The 13,276-nt window shown below is 42.4% G+C and overlaps 1 protein-coding gene across 8 annotated transcripts in view; it reads left to right on the top strand.

Moving 5' to 3' along the window:
- The window catches only part of ZBTB8OS (zinc finger and BTB domain containing 8 opposite strand), a 31,387-nt gene that overhangs the window by 10,853 nt on the left and 7,258 nt on the right, over window positions 1–13,276 (top strand). For 7 of the 8 annotated variants that reach the window (XM_035308600.3, XM_078331103.1, XM_078331101.1 and 4 more), the window contains exons 2-5: window positions 7,953–7,977; window positions 8,358–8,479; window positions 8,842–8,924; window positions 11,085–11,137. In XM_035308600.3, the coding sequence (XP_035164491.1) occupies window positions 8,407–8,479; window positions 8,842–8,924; window positions 11,085–11,137 (209 nt within the window). In that variant the 5' untranslated portion in view covers window positions 7,953–7,977; window positions 8,358–8,406. The remainder of the gene's footprint in view (window positions 1–7,952; window positions 7,978–8,357; window positions 8,480–8,841; window positions 8,925–11,084; window positions 11,138–13,276) is intronic. The other variant, XM_078331099.1, reaches the window with a different exon arrangement.

Below are 13,276 nucleotides of genomic sequence, written 5' to 3'. Positions count from 1 at the left end.
GGGCAACAAGAGCAAAACTCAATCTCAAAAAAAAGAAAAAGAAAAGAATATCCTTGATGAATCAGTAAGAACTATTGATGTTATTAAATTTTAACTTTTTAATATTCTGAATATGTACCTTTTTAATTGTCAACAAAATAGTCTGTAAAATATTTGAAGAGATTTATTCTCAGCCAAATGTAAGTGACCATGGCCACTGACATAGCCCTCAGGCGGTCCTCAGAACTTGTGCTCAATGTGCTCAAGGTAGTCAGGGCACAGCTTGGTTTTATACATTTCAGAGAGGCATGAGACATCAATCAAATACATTTAAGAAATAATTTGGGCCGGGCACGGTGGCTCACGCCTATAATCCCAGCACTTTGGGAGGCCAAGGCGGGTGGATCACGAGGTCAAGAGATCAAGACCATCCTTGTCAACAAGGTGAAACCCCGTCTCTATTAAAAATACAAAAATTAGCTGGGCATGGTGGTGTTTGCCTGTAGTCCCAGCTACTTGGGAGGCTGAGGCAGGAGAATTGCTTGAACCCAGGAGGCGGAGGTTGCGGTGAGCTGAGATCGTGCCATTGCACTCCAGTCTGAGTAACAACAGCGAAACTCCGTCTCAAAAAAAAAAAGAAAAGAAAGAAATAATTTGGTTTGGTCAGAAAGGTGGGACAACTCAAAGCCGGGGGTGAGGGAGCTTTCAAGCGATAGTGAATTTGAACATTTTCTGGTTGATAATTGGTTGAATATGTCTAAAGACCTGGGATTGATAGAAAGGGAATGTTCTGGTTAAGATAAAAGATTGTGGAGAACAAAGTTCTTTAGAATTCTTATAATGGCAGCCCTTAGAAACAATAGATGACAAATGTTTCAAATTTTAGTTAATCTCTTTAGGATTGGGAGGATCTGGAAGAAAAAGATTACGTTAGTAGAGATCTTTACGGATGCAAATTCTCCCCAAAAAAGAACAGCTTTGCAGGGCCGTTACAAAATATGGCCAAGAAACATGTTTTGGGGTAAAATATTTTGATTTTCTTCCTTGTCTTTTAATGTTATGCCAAAGTCAGGTTAAATAAAAGCCATCTGATGAGAATTTATGATTTGTAGGGCATGACTCCCCAGACACCTTCAATAGAAATTTTTTGAGAAATTTTTTGAGAAATTCAATAGAAATCTGGGCAAGATTAACAAAAAGTCAGAGTTTAGTTCTCATAATATTCTGTGTTATTCCAACAAAATTGGAAGCATGTATAAAGTTTTTGTGGCATGTTAAGTGTTGATTACAAGTGGTAAAGAACTTGTGTAATTGAGTTGTGAGCTGAACTAGCTGCACTTTTCATGGAACACTTTTTCTTGAAAGAATGAAAGACATGCTATTTTTATTCAGATTTGAGTATTTGGTTGGCTCTATGTGCAAGCAGTGGCTCGATCTCACTGCAATCTCTGCCTCCCAGATTCAAGGGATTCTCCTGCCTCAGCCTCCCAATTAGCTGGGATTACAGCTAAGTTTTTTTTGTATTTAATGATAAAATTCAAGCTTCAAGTGAAATCAGAATTTACGGGCCTGGTGAGCTAAATCCCAGCATTTTGGGTGGCTAAGGTGAGCAGATTGCTTGAGCCCAGAAGTTCAAGACCAGCCTGGGTAACATGGCAAAACCCTGTCTCTTATAAAACATTAACTGAGTGTGGTGGTGCATGCCTGTAGTCCTTGCTACTTGGGAGACTTGAGGCGGAAGTATCACTTGGGCCTGGGAGGTCAAAGCTGTGAGCTATGATCGTGCCACTGTACTTCAGCCTGGGTGACAAAGTGAGACTGACTCTATCTCAAAAAGGAAAAAAAAAAGATTCATTCTAAGTACATAATAGATCAATGGATTTTCATTTTACCAAATGGTAAGTTCATTGTTAAGGTTTCGGATTCCATGTGGCAACTAACCTTGAAAAAACTACCATGTTTTCAGTTTTGGTATAATATCAAAAAAGACTAATTTTTTTTTAGAGGCTAGTTAAGTAAAGCAGTGGGAGTGGAGAAGGAACAAAGAAATCTATAACTGGTTATGATGAATTAATTGTAAACATCACTGCACTTGGACCAGCCTATCCACAATTATTTGAAAAAGCTATTAAAATGCTCCTGTTTTACTTCTGCATATTTATAAGATTGGATTTTATTTATGCACTCCAACTAAATGAATATATTGTGAGACATTTAAAATACTTGAAAACATGCAAAACAGCATGTCTTTACTAAATTTTTTTTTATTAATAACTTTTACTTTTTTATAGAGATAGGGCTTTACTCTGTTGCCCACTCTGGAGTGCAGCTCACTGCACTCTTAGCTTACTGCAGCCTCAGCTCCTAGGCTCAAGAAGTCCTCCCCACCTCAGCCTCCCAAGTAGCTGGGACTGACTACAGGCATGCACTACCACACCTGGTTTTTTAAAACTTTTTTTTTTTTTGAGAGTCTTGCTCTGTCACCGAAGCTGGAGTGCAGTGGCACGATCTCGACTCACTGCTCCGTCTGTCTCCAGATTCCAGCGATTCTCCTGCCTCAGCCTCCTGGGTAGCTGGGATTACAGATGCGTGCCACCACACCCAGCTAATTTTTGTGTTTTCAATAGAGAAAGGGTTTTTCCATGTTGGCCAGGTTGGTCTTGAACTCCTCACCACAGGTGATCCACCCATCTTGGCCTCCCAAAGTGTGAGCCACTGCGCCCGGCCTAAAAACTTTTTAAGAGATGGAGTCACACTCTGCTGTCCAGGCTAGTCTTGAACTCCTGCCCTCAAGCTGTCCTTGTTAAAAAGCATGCTCTGTCTTAGCCTCCCAAGTAGCTGGAACTACAGGCACGTGCCACCACACCTCGCTAATTTTTGTATTTTTAGTAGAGACAGAGTTTTACCATGTTGGCCTAGGCTACAGAGCAAGAGTGCGCCTCCACCCCCGCAAAAATTTGTCTGTTATACATGGGTAAACTGCTCAGACCTTACAGGGTAAAGTCTGGTAAGTTTTGATAAAGAGATACATACATCTGTGTAACCAATACTCCATCTACTCTATATAGCACATGTCCGTCACCAGAGAAAGTTCCCTTTTGCCCTTTTCTAGTCAATCCTCCACTCCCTTGCCTTGAGACAAACACTTGTTTTCTATCACCATAGCTTAATTTTGCCCATTTTAGTTTCATATTAGATGGAACCACAAAATATAGATTATTTTATGTCTGGCTTCTTCACTCATGTCAAAGGTAAATACAACTGGATGTTACTTGGAGCAGTGAAAATAGGTTTTATTCAGTAACTACTGACATCAGGGAAAAGAGCTGAGCTTTATTCTGATTTGTGTGTGGGGGATGATTGGACATTTTAAAGGGAAAGGAGAGAGCTGGGGCTTAGGAGAGTCAGAAAAGTGAAAAAGTACAAAGGGTTGATCAGTGTTAATGTGATTAGTATAGCTGTGTCTGATAGCTGACAGTTATGGAAATTAGGATTCTTTCCTCCCTCAGAGACTGGGAGTCAAAGGCCCCATCCTTCTCATTGATTACATTTCAAAGGAATGTCTCTTGGGTTCTTGAGAAAAACACTTCTAAGTAGTAAGAGATACATATTGACATTTGCAAGCCCTTTTTAGTACTTCTCTAAGTAAGGAAGTCCAGCAGCCTATATAAAGTGTTTGCTAGAACAAACATATTCTCCTGGCCATGATGCTCTTTCTCAGGCAGGCATTTTAATGGCCGTCAGAGGGTTAAGGGTCATCCTAGGTACCTGACCTTCTCTTTTTTTTGTTAGACAGAGTTTTGCTCTTATTGCCCAGGCTGGAATACAGTGGCTCAGTCTTGGCTCACTGCAACCTCTGCCTCCTGGGTTCAAGTGAGTCTCCTGCCTCAGCCTCCTGAGTAGATGGGATTATAAGCATTGTACCACCATGCCCAGTTTTTTGTATTTTTAGTAGAGCTGGGGTTTTTCATCATGTTGGCCAGGCTGGTCTCGAACTCCTGACCTCAGGTGACCCACTCGCTTCCATCTCCCAAAGTGCAGAAATTATAGGTGTGAGCCACCATGCCCGGCCTGTTTTTTTTTTTTTTTTTTTTGACATGGAGTCTCCCTCTTGCCCAGGCTGGCCTATGACCTTATTCTTCTAAAAGTCATGCTAATATTTGACCTAGTACAGAGGTTCAGATTGAACAGTTCTCTAGTTCAGTTCTCACTCAGCTTTATGTTTTGAGATTTATGTTAATGCATGTGTCAGTAGTTCTGCTTTTTTTTTTAGTTCCTGCTTTTTTATTGCTGAGTAGTATTCTATTTTATGATTATACCTTTGTTTGTTTATCTGTTCTGTTATTGATGGATACTAGCTTTTACATTTTTTAAATTTAGGCTGGGCATGGTGGCTCACACCTATAATCCCAGCACTTTGGGAGGCTAGGCAGGTGGATCACAAGGTCAGGAGTTTGAGACCAGCTTGGTCAACATTGTGAAACCCTGTCTGTACTAAAAATACAAAAATTAGCCAGGTGTGGTGGCAGGCGCCTGTAATCTCAGCTACTTGAGGCTGAGGCAGGAGAATCACTTGAACCTGGGAGGCAGAGGTTCCTGTGAGCTGAGACTGCTCCATTCATTGCACTCCAGCCTGGGCAACAGAGCAAGACTCTGTCTAAAAAAAAAATGTGTTTTTAGGCCGGGCATGGTGGCTCAAGCCTGTAATCCCAGCACTTTGGGAGGCCGAGGTGGGTGGATCACGAGGTCAAGAGATCGAGACCATCCTGGTCAACATGGTGAAACCCCCTCTCTACTAAAAATACAAAAAATTAGCTGGGCATGGTGGCACGTGCCTGTAATCCCAGCTACTCAGGAGGCTGAGGCAGGAGAATTGCCTGAACCCAGGAGGCGGAGGTTGCGATGAGCCGAGATCGCGCCATTGCACTCCAGCCTGGGTAACAAGAGCGAAACTCCGTCTCAAAAAAATAAAAAAATTGTTTATAATTAAAAATTGTTTATTTTTAGAGACAGGGTCTTGTTGTGTTGCCCAGGCTGGACTTGATCTCTTGGGTTCAAGTGACCCTCTTGCCTCAGCCTTCCGAATAGCTGGGACCATAGGCTTGCGCCATTACACCTGGCTTTGATTTTTTTTTTTTTTTTGAGACGGAGTTTCACTGTTGTTACCCATACTGGAGTGCAATGGCATGATCTCGGCTCACTGCAACCTCCGCCTTCTGGGTTCAAGCAATTCTCCTGCCTCAGCCTCCCGAGTAGCTGGGACTAGAGGCGCGCACCACCATGCCCAGCTAATTTTTGTATTTTTAGTAGAGACAGGGTTTCACCATGTTGACCAGGATGGTCTCGATCTCTTGACCTCATGATCCACCCGCCTCGGCCTCCCAAAGTGCTGGGATTATAGGTGTGAGCCACCGCACCTGGCCAATTTTTAATTTTTTGAAATAAAATTACTGTGAACAGTCTTCTCTGTCTTTTTACAAACATATGCCTTCATTTCTCTCGAGTTAATACCTCTTTTTGTGATCTCTGCTGATCATTGCCCCTTAATGCGTAAAACTTATTGAAGTTTTCAGTAATATTTCTGAGAGAATTAGAGATGAATTTGAACCTTGAGTGCCACCAGGAGATAATGTGTTACTGTGCAAAGTGTGCTAAAGTGGGAGCCAGAAAACCTTATTAGTCCTAGCTCTGCCTGTAATCAACAGTGTAGTCCTGAACAAGTCACACACTGTCTCTGGATTTCAAGTTTATTCTTGTAAGTGTAACTGCCCAATGGGTTCACTTTGCCCACTGCTGAGACAGAGCTGATTCAAGACGGGGAAATCACTATGGAGAAAGTTAATTTATACAGAGCTGGTTGTGTGAGAGACGGGAGTTTTGTTATTATTCATCAGTCTCCCTGAACATTCGAACATTCGGGGATCAGTTTTTAAAGATAATTAGGTGGGTAGGGGCTTGGGAAGTGGATACTATTGATTGGTCAGGTTGGAGATGGAATCATTGGGGATTGAAGTGAGGTTTTCTTGCTGTTTTCTATTTCTGGGTGGGATGGCAAAACTGATTAAGCCAGATTACCAGTCTGGGTGGTGTCAATGATCCCATTGACTACAGGGTCTGCAAAATATCTCAAGCATTGATCTTAGGTTTTACAATAGTGATGTTATCCCCAGGCATAATTTGGAGAGGTTCAGACTTTTGGAGCCAGAGGCTGCATGACCCCTATACTATCCCTAATTTCTAATCTTGTAGCTAATTTATTAGTCCAGCAAAGGCAGACTGGTCCCCAGGCAAGAAGGGGGTCTTTTCTGGAAAGGGCTGTTACCAATTTTATTTCAGAGTCAAACCTTAAACTGAATTCCTTCCCAAAGTTAGTTAGGCCCACCAGAAATGAACAAGGACAGCTTAAAGGTTAGAAGCAAGAGAGAGTTAGTTAGGTCTGATTTCTTTCACTGTCATAATTGCCTTAGTTATAATTTTGCAAAGGCAATTCCAAGGGAAGGAATAATATTAATGATCTCCAAGAATTCCTTCTAGCCCTAATATTCTGTGATCCTGAGTGGGAAAAACTGATGAAAGTCATGATGTGGCCTGGGCATGGTACCTCAGGCCTGTGATCTCATCACTTTGGGAGGCTTAGGTGGGCAGATCCCTTGACGTCAGGAGTTCAAGACAAGCCTGGCCAACATGGTGATACCCCATCTCTACTAAAAATACAAAAATTAGCTGAGTGTGATGGTGCTCACCTATAATCCCACCGACTTGGGAGGGTGAGGCAGGAGAATCACTTGAACCAGGGAGGCAGAGGCTGCTGTGAGCCAAGATTGCACTACTGCACTCCAGCCTGGGTAACAGTGAGTAAGACTCTGAAAAAAAAAAAAAAAAAAGAAAAAATCATGATATGGATGAAGAATAGACTCTGAAAATGTTGAGATCCAATTGGAGTGTGCTATAGTAGCATTTGTTACTTTCTGGTTTTTCTGTGGAAATATCAGGAAAAAGTTCATGATATATATTGTGGAGTTTATTTTCTAAATTGATATTATCTAGGATTAGGTTAGCTATAAAAGAAAAGGTGAGACAGAAACTTGGAATTTTTTTTTTTTTTTGAGACGGACTTGGTCTGTCGCCCAGGCTGGAGTGCAGTGCACCATCTCAGCTTACTGCAACGTTTACCTCCCGGATTCAAGCGATTCTCCTGCCTCAGCCTCCCCAAGTAGCTGGGACTACAAGCATGGGCCACCACGCCTGGCAATTTTTTTGTATTTTTAGTAGACACAGGGTTTCACTGTGTTAGCCAGGATGGTCTCGATCTCTTGACCTTGAAATCTGCCCACCTAGGCCTTCCAAAGTGCTAGGGTTACAGGCGTGAGCCACTACGCCTGGCTAGAATTTTATTTTATTTATTTTTTTGAGACAGAGTCTCGCTCTGTTGCCCAGGCTGGGGTGCAATGGTGCAATCTCGGCTGTCTCAAAAAAAAAAAACGATTCCAAGAAAGCAATTAGCCTTGTTGAGTAAATAGCGAAAGTCATGGATAGACTGGCCCACATTTTCTTGCTCTTTAAAAATGATATTCTTTTTTTTTTTTTTGAGACGGAGTTTCACTCTTGTTACCCAGGCTGGAGTGCAATGGCGCGATCTCGGCTCACTGCAACCTCCGCCTCCTGGGTTCAGGCAATTCTCCTGCCTCAGCCTCCTGAGTAGCTGGGATTACAGGCACGCGCCACCATGCCCAGCTAATTTTTTGTATTTTTAGTAGAGACGGGGTTTCACCATGTCTACCAGGATGGTCTCGATCTCTTGACCTTGTGATCCACCCGCCTCGCCCTCCCAAAGTGCTGGGATTACAGGCGTGAGCCACCGCGCCTGGCCAAAAAAATGATATTCTTAATAATAATGCACTAGAGTTATTTTGTGTGTGTGATTTGAGAGTCAAGTTTAGTGTCTTACAAGTGTTTTTCCCTTTCTCCCTTAGATTTGGATCATACAGCAGATGTCCAGTGAGTATAGTAGGAGTTCATTCCTTTGAAACCATGTCAGTGGGAAGACTGAATGTTTTAATCTTGGTATCCCTATCTTTAATTTTTCTCCTCTCATTTTGGTTCCTTCGCAACATGAAAATTATGGTTTAAAAGCACCCAGTTTTGTGGATGCAGTGGCTTGATGAGCCATGATCGCATCGCTGTACTCCAGCCTGGGTGACAGATAGAGACCCTGTCTCTAAAAATAAAAATAAAAGCACCCAGTTTTAGTGCTATTAAATTGATTGAGGCCTTAAAAATTGTATTTATCATACTGAGTTTACTTTGACTTTGCTTGCTGTCAAGTTTTCTTTCTCACAGTAGATTATATTACACGGAGCATGACTATGCTTCTTTAGGTTACACGCATGGGGAGATACTCTGGAGGAAGCATTCGAGCAATGTGCTATGGCCATGTTTGGTTACATGACAGATATTGGGACAGTGGAGCCCCTCCAGACAGTTGAAGTAGAAACCCAAGGTAATTTATTTATTCACAAGGAAGAAATTGTTATATGGTATTGTATAGAATTGTACAGTATTGGCCGGGCGTGGTGGCTCACGCCTGTAATCCAGGCACTTTGCAGGCCAAGGCGGATCACCTGAGGTCGGGAGTTCAAGACCAGCCTGACCAACATGGTGAAACCCCACCTTAAAAAAAAAAGAATTGTACAGTATTCTACATTATCTGAGTATATTTTCACAATAAGAACCAGAAAATTAATGAGTCTTTACTTTCTCTTTAAACTGACTTAAGAAATTTATTGTACTTTTAAATGCAAGTATGTTTTTAGAGACCAGAATTATTAAACATACTATTATGGCTGTTCTGATCCTGTGTAGGAGATGACTTACAGTCTCTTCTGTTTCACTTTTTGGATGAGTGGCTTTATAAGTTCAGTGCTGATGAATTCTTCATACCCCGGGTAAGCAAGGATTTTTCTTTTTTACTGAGCAAATGGATCCTTAGTTCATATTTTAAAATATAGCAGATGATTTAAAGTAGGACATGTGAAACAAAACCAATCCATACAAATAAGATGATACTGATTTGCAGAAATTACAATGACCATGGGCACTTCCTGGTTAGCCTGAGTTTGCCTATGTGTGAACATTTTGTATTTAGATTTCATGTATTTGTCACTAATCAGGATTGTGTGATAAAAATGTTGCCAGGCGTGGTGGCTCATGCCTATAATCCCAGCACTTTGGGAGGCGGGTGGATCACGAGGTCAAGAGATCAAGACCATCCTGGTCAACAAGGTGAAACCCTGTCTCTACTAAAAATACAAAAAAATTAGCTGGGCATGGTGGTGCGTGCCTGTAGTCCCAGCTACTCGGGAGGCTGAGGCAGGAGAATTGCTTGAACCCAGGAGTCGGAGGTTGCGGTGAGCCCAGATCGTGCCATTGCACTCCAGTCTGGGTAACAACAGTGAAACTCCGTCTCAAAAAAAAAAAAAATGTACCTACAGTTTTCATCCACATTTTTTTCTTTTTTTGTTTTTGGTAGAGACAGGGTGTTGCTGTGTTGTCCACGCTGGTCTTGAACTCCTAGCCTCTAGCAGTCCTCCTGCCTCAGTTTTGCAAAGTGCTGGGATTACAGGTGTGAGCACTGCACACAGCCTCATCCACACTTTTTATTTCCTAAGTTTAAGCTATATATATGTCCATCCCTTGTTCCTTTTGTTCCATTTGAAATTTAATAGCTCTGTCACATTGGCCTAAGTTAAACAATTGCAGCTTTTAGTTTTTCTTAATATGAAAAAAGGAAAAGCCAGTCCAGGCATGGTGGCTCATACCTGTATTCCCAGCACTTTGGGAGGCCAAGGCAGGTAGATCACAAGGTCAGGAGTTCAAGACCAGCCTGGTCAAGATGGTGAAACCCTATCTCTACTAAAAAATACAAAATTTAGTCGGGCACCGTGGCAGGTGCCTGTAATCGCAGCTACTCGGGAGGCTGAGGCAGGAGAATCACTTACACCCGGGAGGCGGAGGTTGCAGTGAGCCGAGATCACGCCATTGCACTCTAGCCTGGATGACAGAGCAAGACTTGTATGAAATAAAACCCCCCCCCAAAAAAAAAAAGGAAAAGCCAAGTGGAGATTGCTTGTCGCTGTCATCCTTTAGAAGGGAACACATCTGCAATGTCATTGTTATCTAACGGAGATGGCACCCTCTGCTTTTATAATTCCTCCATTCTCTCCTTTACCAGCTTCACTATATATATTCTATCAACTGAGTCCCTCACCCTGCAGAGTTCAAGTGCCTACCAGCCTACCAGTATTTTATTAGGCTCAGAGTGATTGAAATCCTATGTCCTCCTCCTCCTCCATGTATCTTTTTATCCTCTGGTCTTAAACAGCCGCTTTTATTGAAGCAGCAGTCTATAGCAGCAGCCAGAGGTACTGCTCTTTGCAGAGCAGGGCTACCCTACAGGCAGTGTGCCTGGAGTAGCCCCCTCTACCATGTATCTTGCAGAGAAATTCTTTTGACTCATATTTTTAGATTGTATATTTTTCAAGAATACCTCCCTTGAATTTGTAAGAAAAAACTTATTTCCTTGAAATATATTTAATGCTCAGCTTGGGCAACATGGCAAAACTCCCTCTCTCAAAAAAAAAGAAAAACCATTATTATCTGGGCACAGTGGCACATGCCTATAGTCCCAGCTACTCCAGAGGCTGGGATGGGAGGATTGCTTGAGTTCAGGAGGTGAAGGTTGCAGTAAGCCAAGATCATGCCACTTCACTCCAGCCTGGGCAACAGAGTAAAACTCTGTCTCCAAAAAAAAAAACCCAAAAAATTATATGTATTTATATCTAATTTGTTGTCTTGTTTTAGTTACCATTTTAATTTTATTTGTTTCACAGAAATTGTATGCTATTGTTTGCTAGAAAAGGTTCTAAAGGCTGGCACAGTGGCTCACGCCTGTAATCCTAGCACTTTGGGAGGCCGAGGCGGGTAGGTCTCCTGAGGTCAGGAGGTCAAGACCAGCATTACCAATATGGCGAAACCCCGTCTTAAAAAAAAAAAAAGATGGTCTATTATAAAATTTTTTAATTAAAAAAATTTTTTTTCCTCTCTAGGAAGTGAAAGTACTTAGTATTGATCAAAGGAATTTCAAATTACGATCAATTGGGTAAGTTGAAACTTTTAAGTACCAAGTTAAAGTTATATTCTTCATTGAATTCAATGGGCATGGAAACACATGGAAACATAAATCAGAGGTCGACTTGCAGATTAAGCTTTGTGGGATGCCTAAGGGCTTGGAAGGACCAGAAACTTATCAAAATAAAGTTGATTTTAATTGTTAAATCTGATTCCCAATTCGTTGATTTTTAGAGAGAGTATATATATAATTGCTAAATGGCACAACATAAAGCCTAGCTTAGGAAACACATTTTTCTCATACATCCTCACTTCTAGACCTATTTAAATCAGTTCCTTCTATTAGCAAATTATACTTTTCTTTTCCTTTCAGAGTTTGCAAACACTTGATTAGGTCACTTTTATTGGACTTGTTTCTCTAGGTTTCTTTAGTCAATTAAATTTTTTAGGTTTTTTAATTTTTGTTTTTTGTTTTTTTTTTTTTTGACACGGAGTTTCGCTGTTGTTACCCAGACTGGAGTGCAATGGCGAGATCTTGGCTCACTGCAACCTCCGCCTCCTGGGTTCAGGCAATTCTCCTGCCTCAGCCTCCTGGCATGAGCCACCGCACCAGGCCTGGTTTTTTTTTCTGAGACAGGGTCTTGATCTGTCTGTCACTCAGGCTGGAGTACAGTGGTATGGTCATGGCTCACTGCAGCTTCAGCCTCCTTGGCCCAAGAGATCCTCCCACCTCAGCCCCCTGAGTAGCTGGGGCCACCAAGTGCACCAGTATGCCTGGCTGACTTTTTTGTTTTCTGAAGAGATGGGTGTCTCGATGTTGCCCAGGCAGGTCTCAAATTCCTGTGCTCAAGCAGTCCTCTGGCTTCGGCCTCCCAAAGTGCTCAGATTACAGGCATGATGGCTCATGCCTGGCCCTCCTAGGTTATTATTATTTTTTGAGACAGAGTCTTGCTTTGTTGTTCAGGCTGGAGTGCAGTGGCATGATCTTGGCTCACTGCAACCTCCACCTCCCAGGTTGAAGTGACTCTTCTGCCTCAGCCTCCCGAGTAGCTGAGATTATAGGTGCCCACCACCATGCCTGGCTAATTTTTTTTATTTTTAGTAGAAATAGGGTTTCACCATGTTGGCCAGACTGGTGTCGAACTCCTGACCTCAGGTGATTTGCCCACCTTGGCCTCCCAAAGTACTGGGATTACAGGTGTGAGCTACCGTGCCTGGCCTTATTTATGTTTTTAGAAAAAGGTTCTCATTTCACTATGTTGCCCAGGAGTACTCCAACTCCTGGGCCCAAGTGATCCTCCTGCCTTGGCCTCCTGAGTAGTTGGGACTACAGGTGCACACTACCATGCCCAGTGAATTTGTTGTTGTTGAGACAGAGTCTTGCTCTCTTGCCCAGGCTGGAGTACAATAGGACAATCTTGGCTTGCTGCAACCTCTGCCTCTGGAGTTCAAACAATTCTCCTGCCTCAGCCTCCCCAGTAACTGGGATTATAGGTGCTTGCCACCATGCCCAGCTAATCTCAGCAAATTTTTAATTTCTTATAAAAGGGTGTCTTGCTATGTTGCTAGGCTGGTCTCCAACTCCTGTGGCCCCATTTTATATTGAATTTCATTAACTTCTTTTTGTAAAGTGAGATCTTTTATTATCTTCACCTCTGCTTTTTGTGTTTTTATTTTTCTTCTTTTTTTAATTAAAAATTTTTTTTCTTTCTTTTTTTGTTTCATTCAAGAATCTTCTTCCTAGACCATGTTTTTTAATATTTTTAATGGGTAGAGAAACAGGCTTGCTGGGTACGGTGGCACACGCCTGTAATCCCAGCACTTTGGGAGGCTGAGGCAGATGGACCACGAAGTCAAGAGATGGAGACCATCCTGGCCAACATGCTGAAACCCCATCTCTTCTAAAAATGCAAAAATTAGCTAGGCGTGATGGTACACGCCTGTAGTCCCAGCTACTTGGGAGGCTGAGGTGGGAGAATTGCTTGAACCTGGGAGGTGGAGGTTGCAGTGAGCTGAGATCATGCCACTGCACTCCAGCCTGGTGACAGAGCGAGACTCCGGTTTCAAAATAAAAAAGGCCGGGCACGGTGCTCACTACTATAATTCCAGTGCTTTGGGAGGCCAAGGCGGGCAGATCACCTGAGGTCAGGAGTTCAAGACCAGCTTGACA

The sequence above is a fragment of the Callithrix jacchus genome, chromosome 7 (assembly GCF_049354715.1).
Source record: "Callithrix jacchus isolate 240 chromosome 7, calJac240_pri, whole genome shotgun sequence".
NCBI lineage: Eukaryota > Metazoa > Chordata > Mammalia > Primates > Cebidae > Callithrix > Callithrix jacchus.
This window is presented reverse-complemented; position numbering and strand designations above follow the sequence as displayed.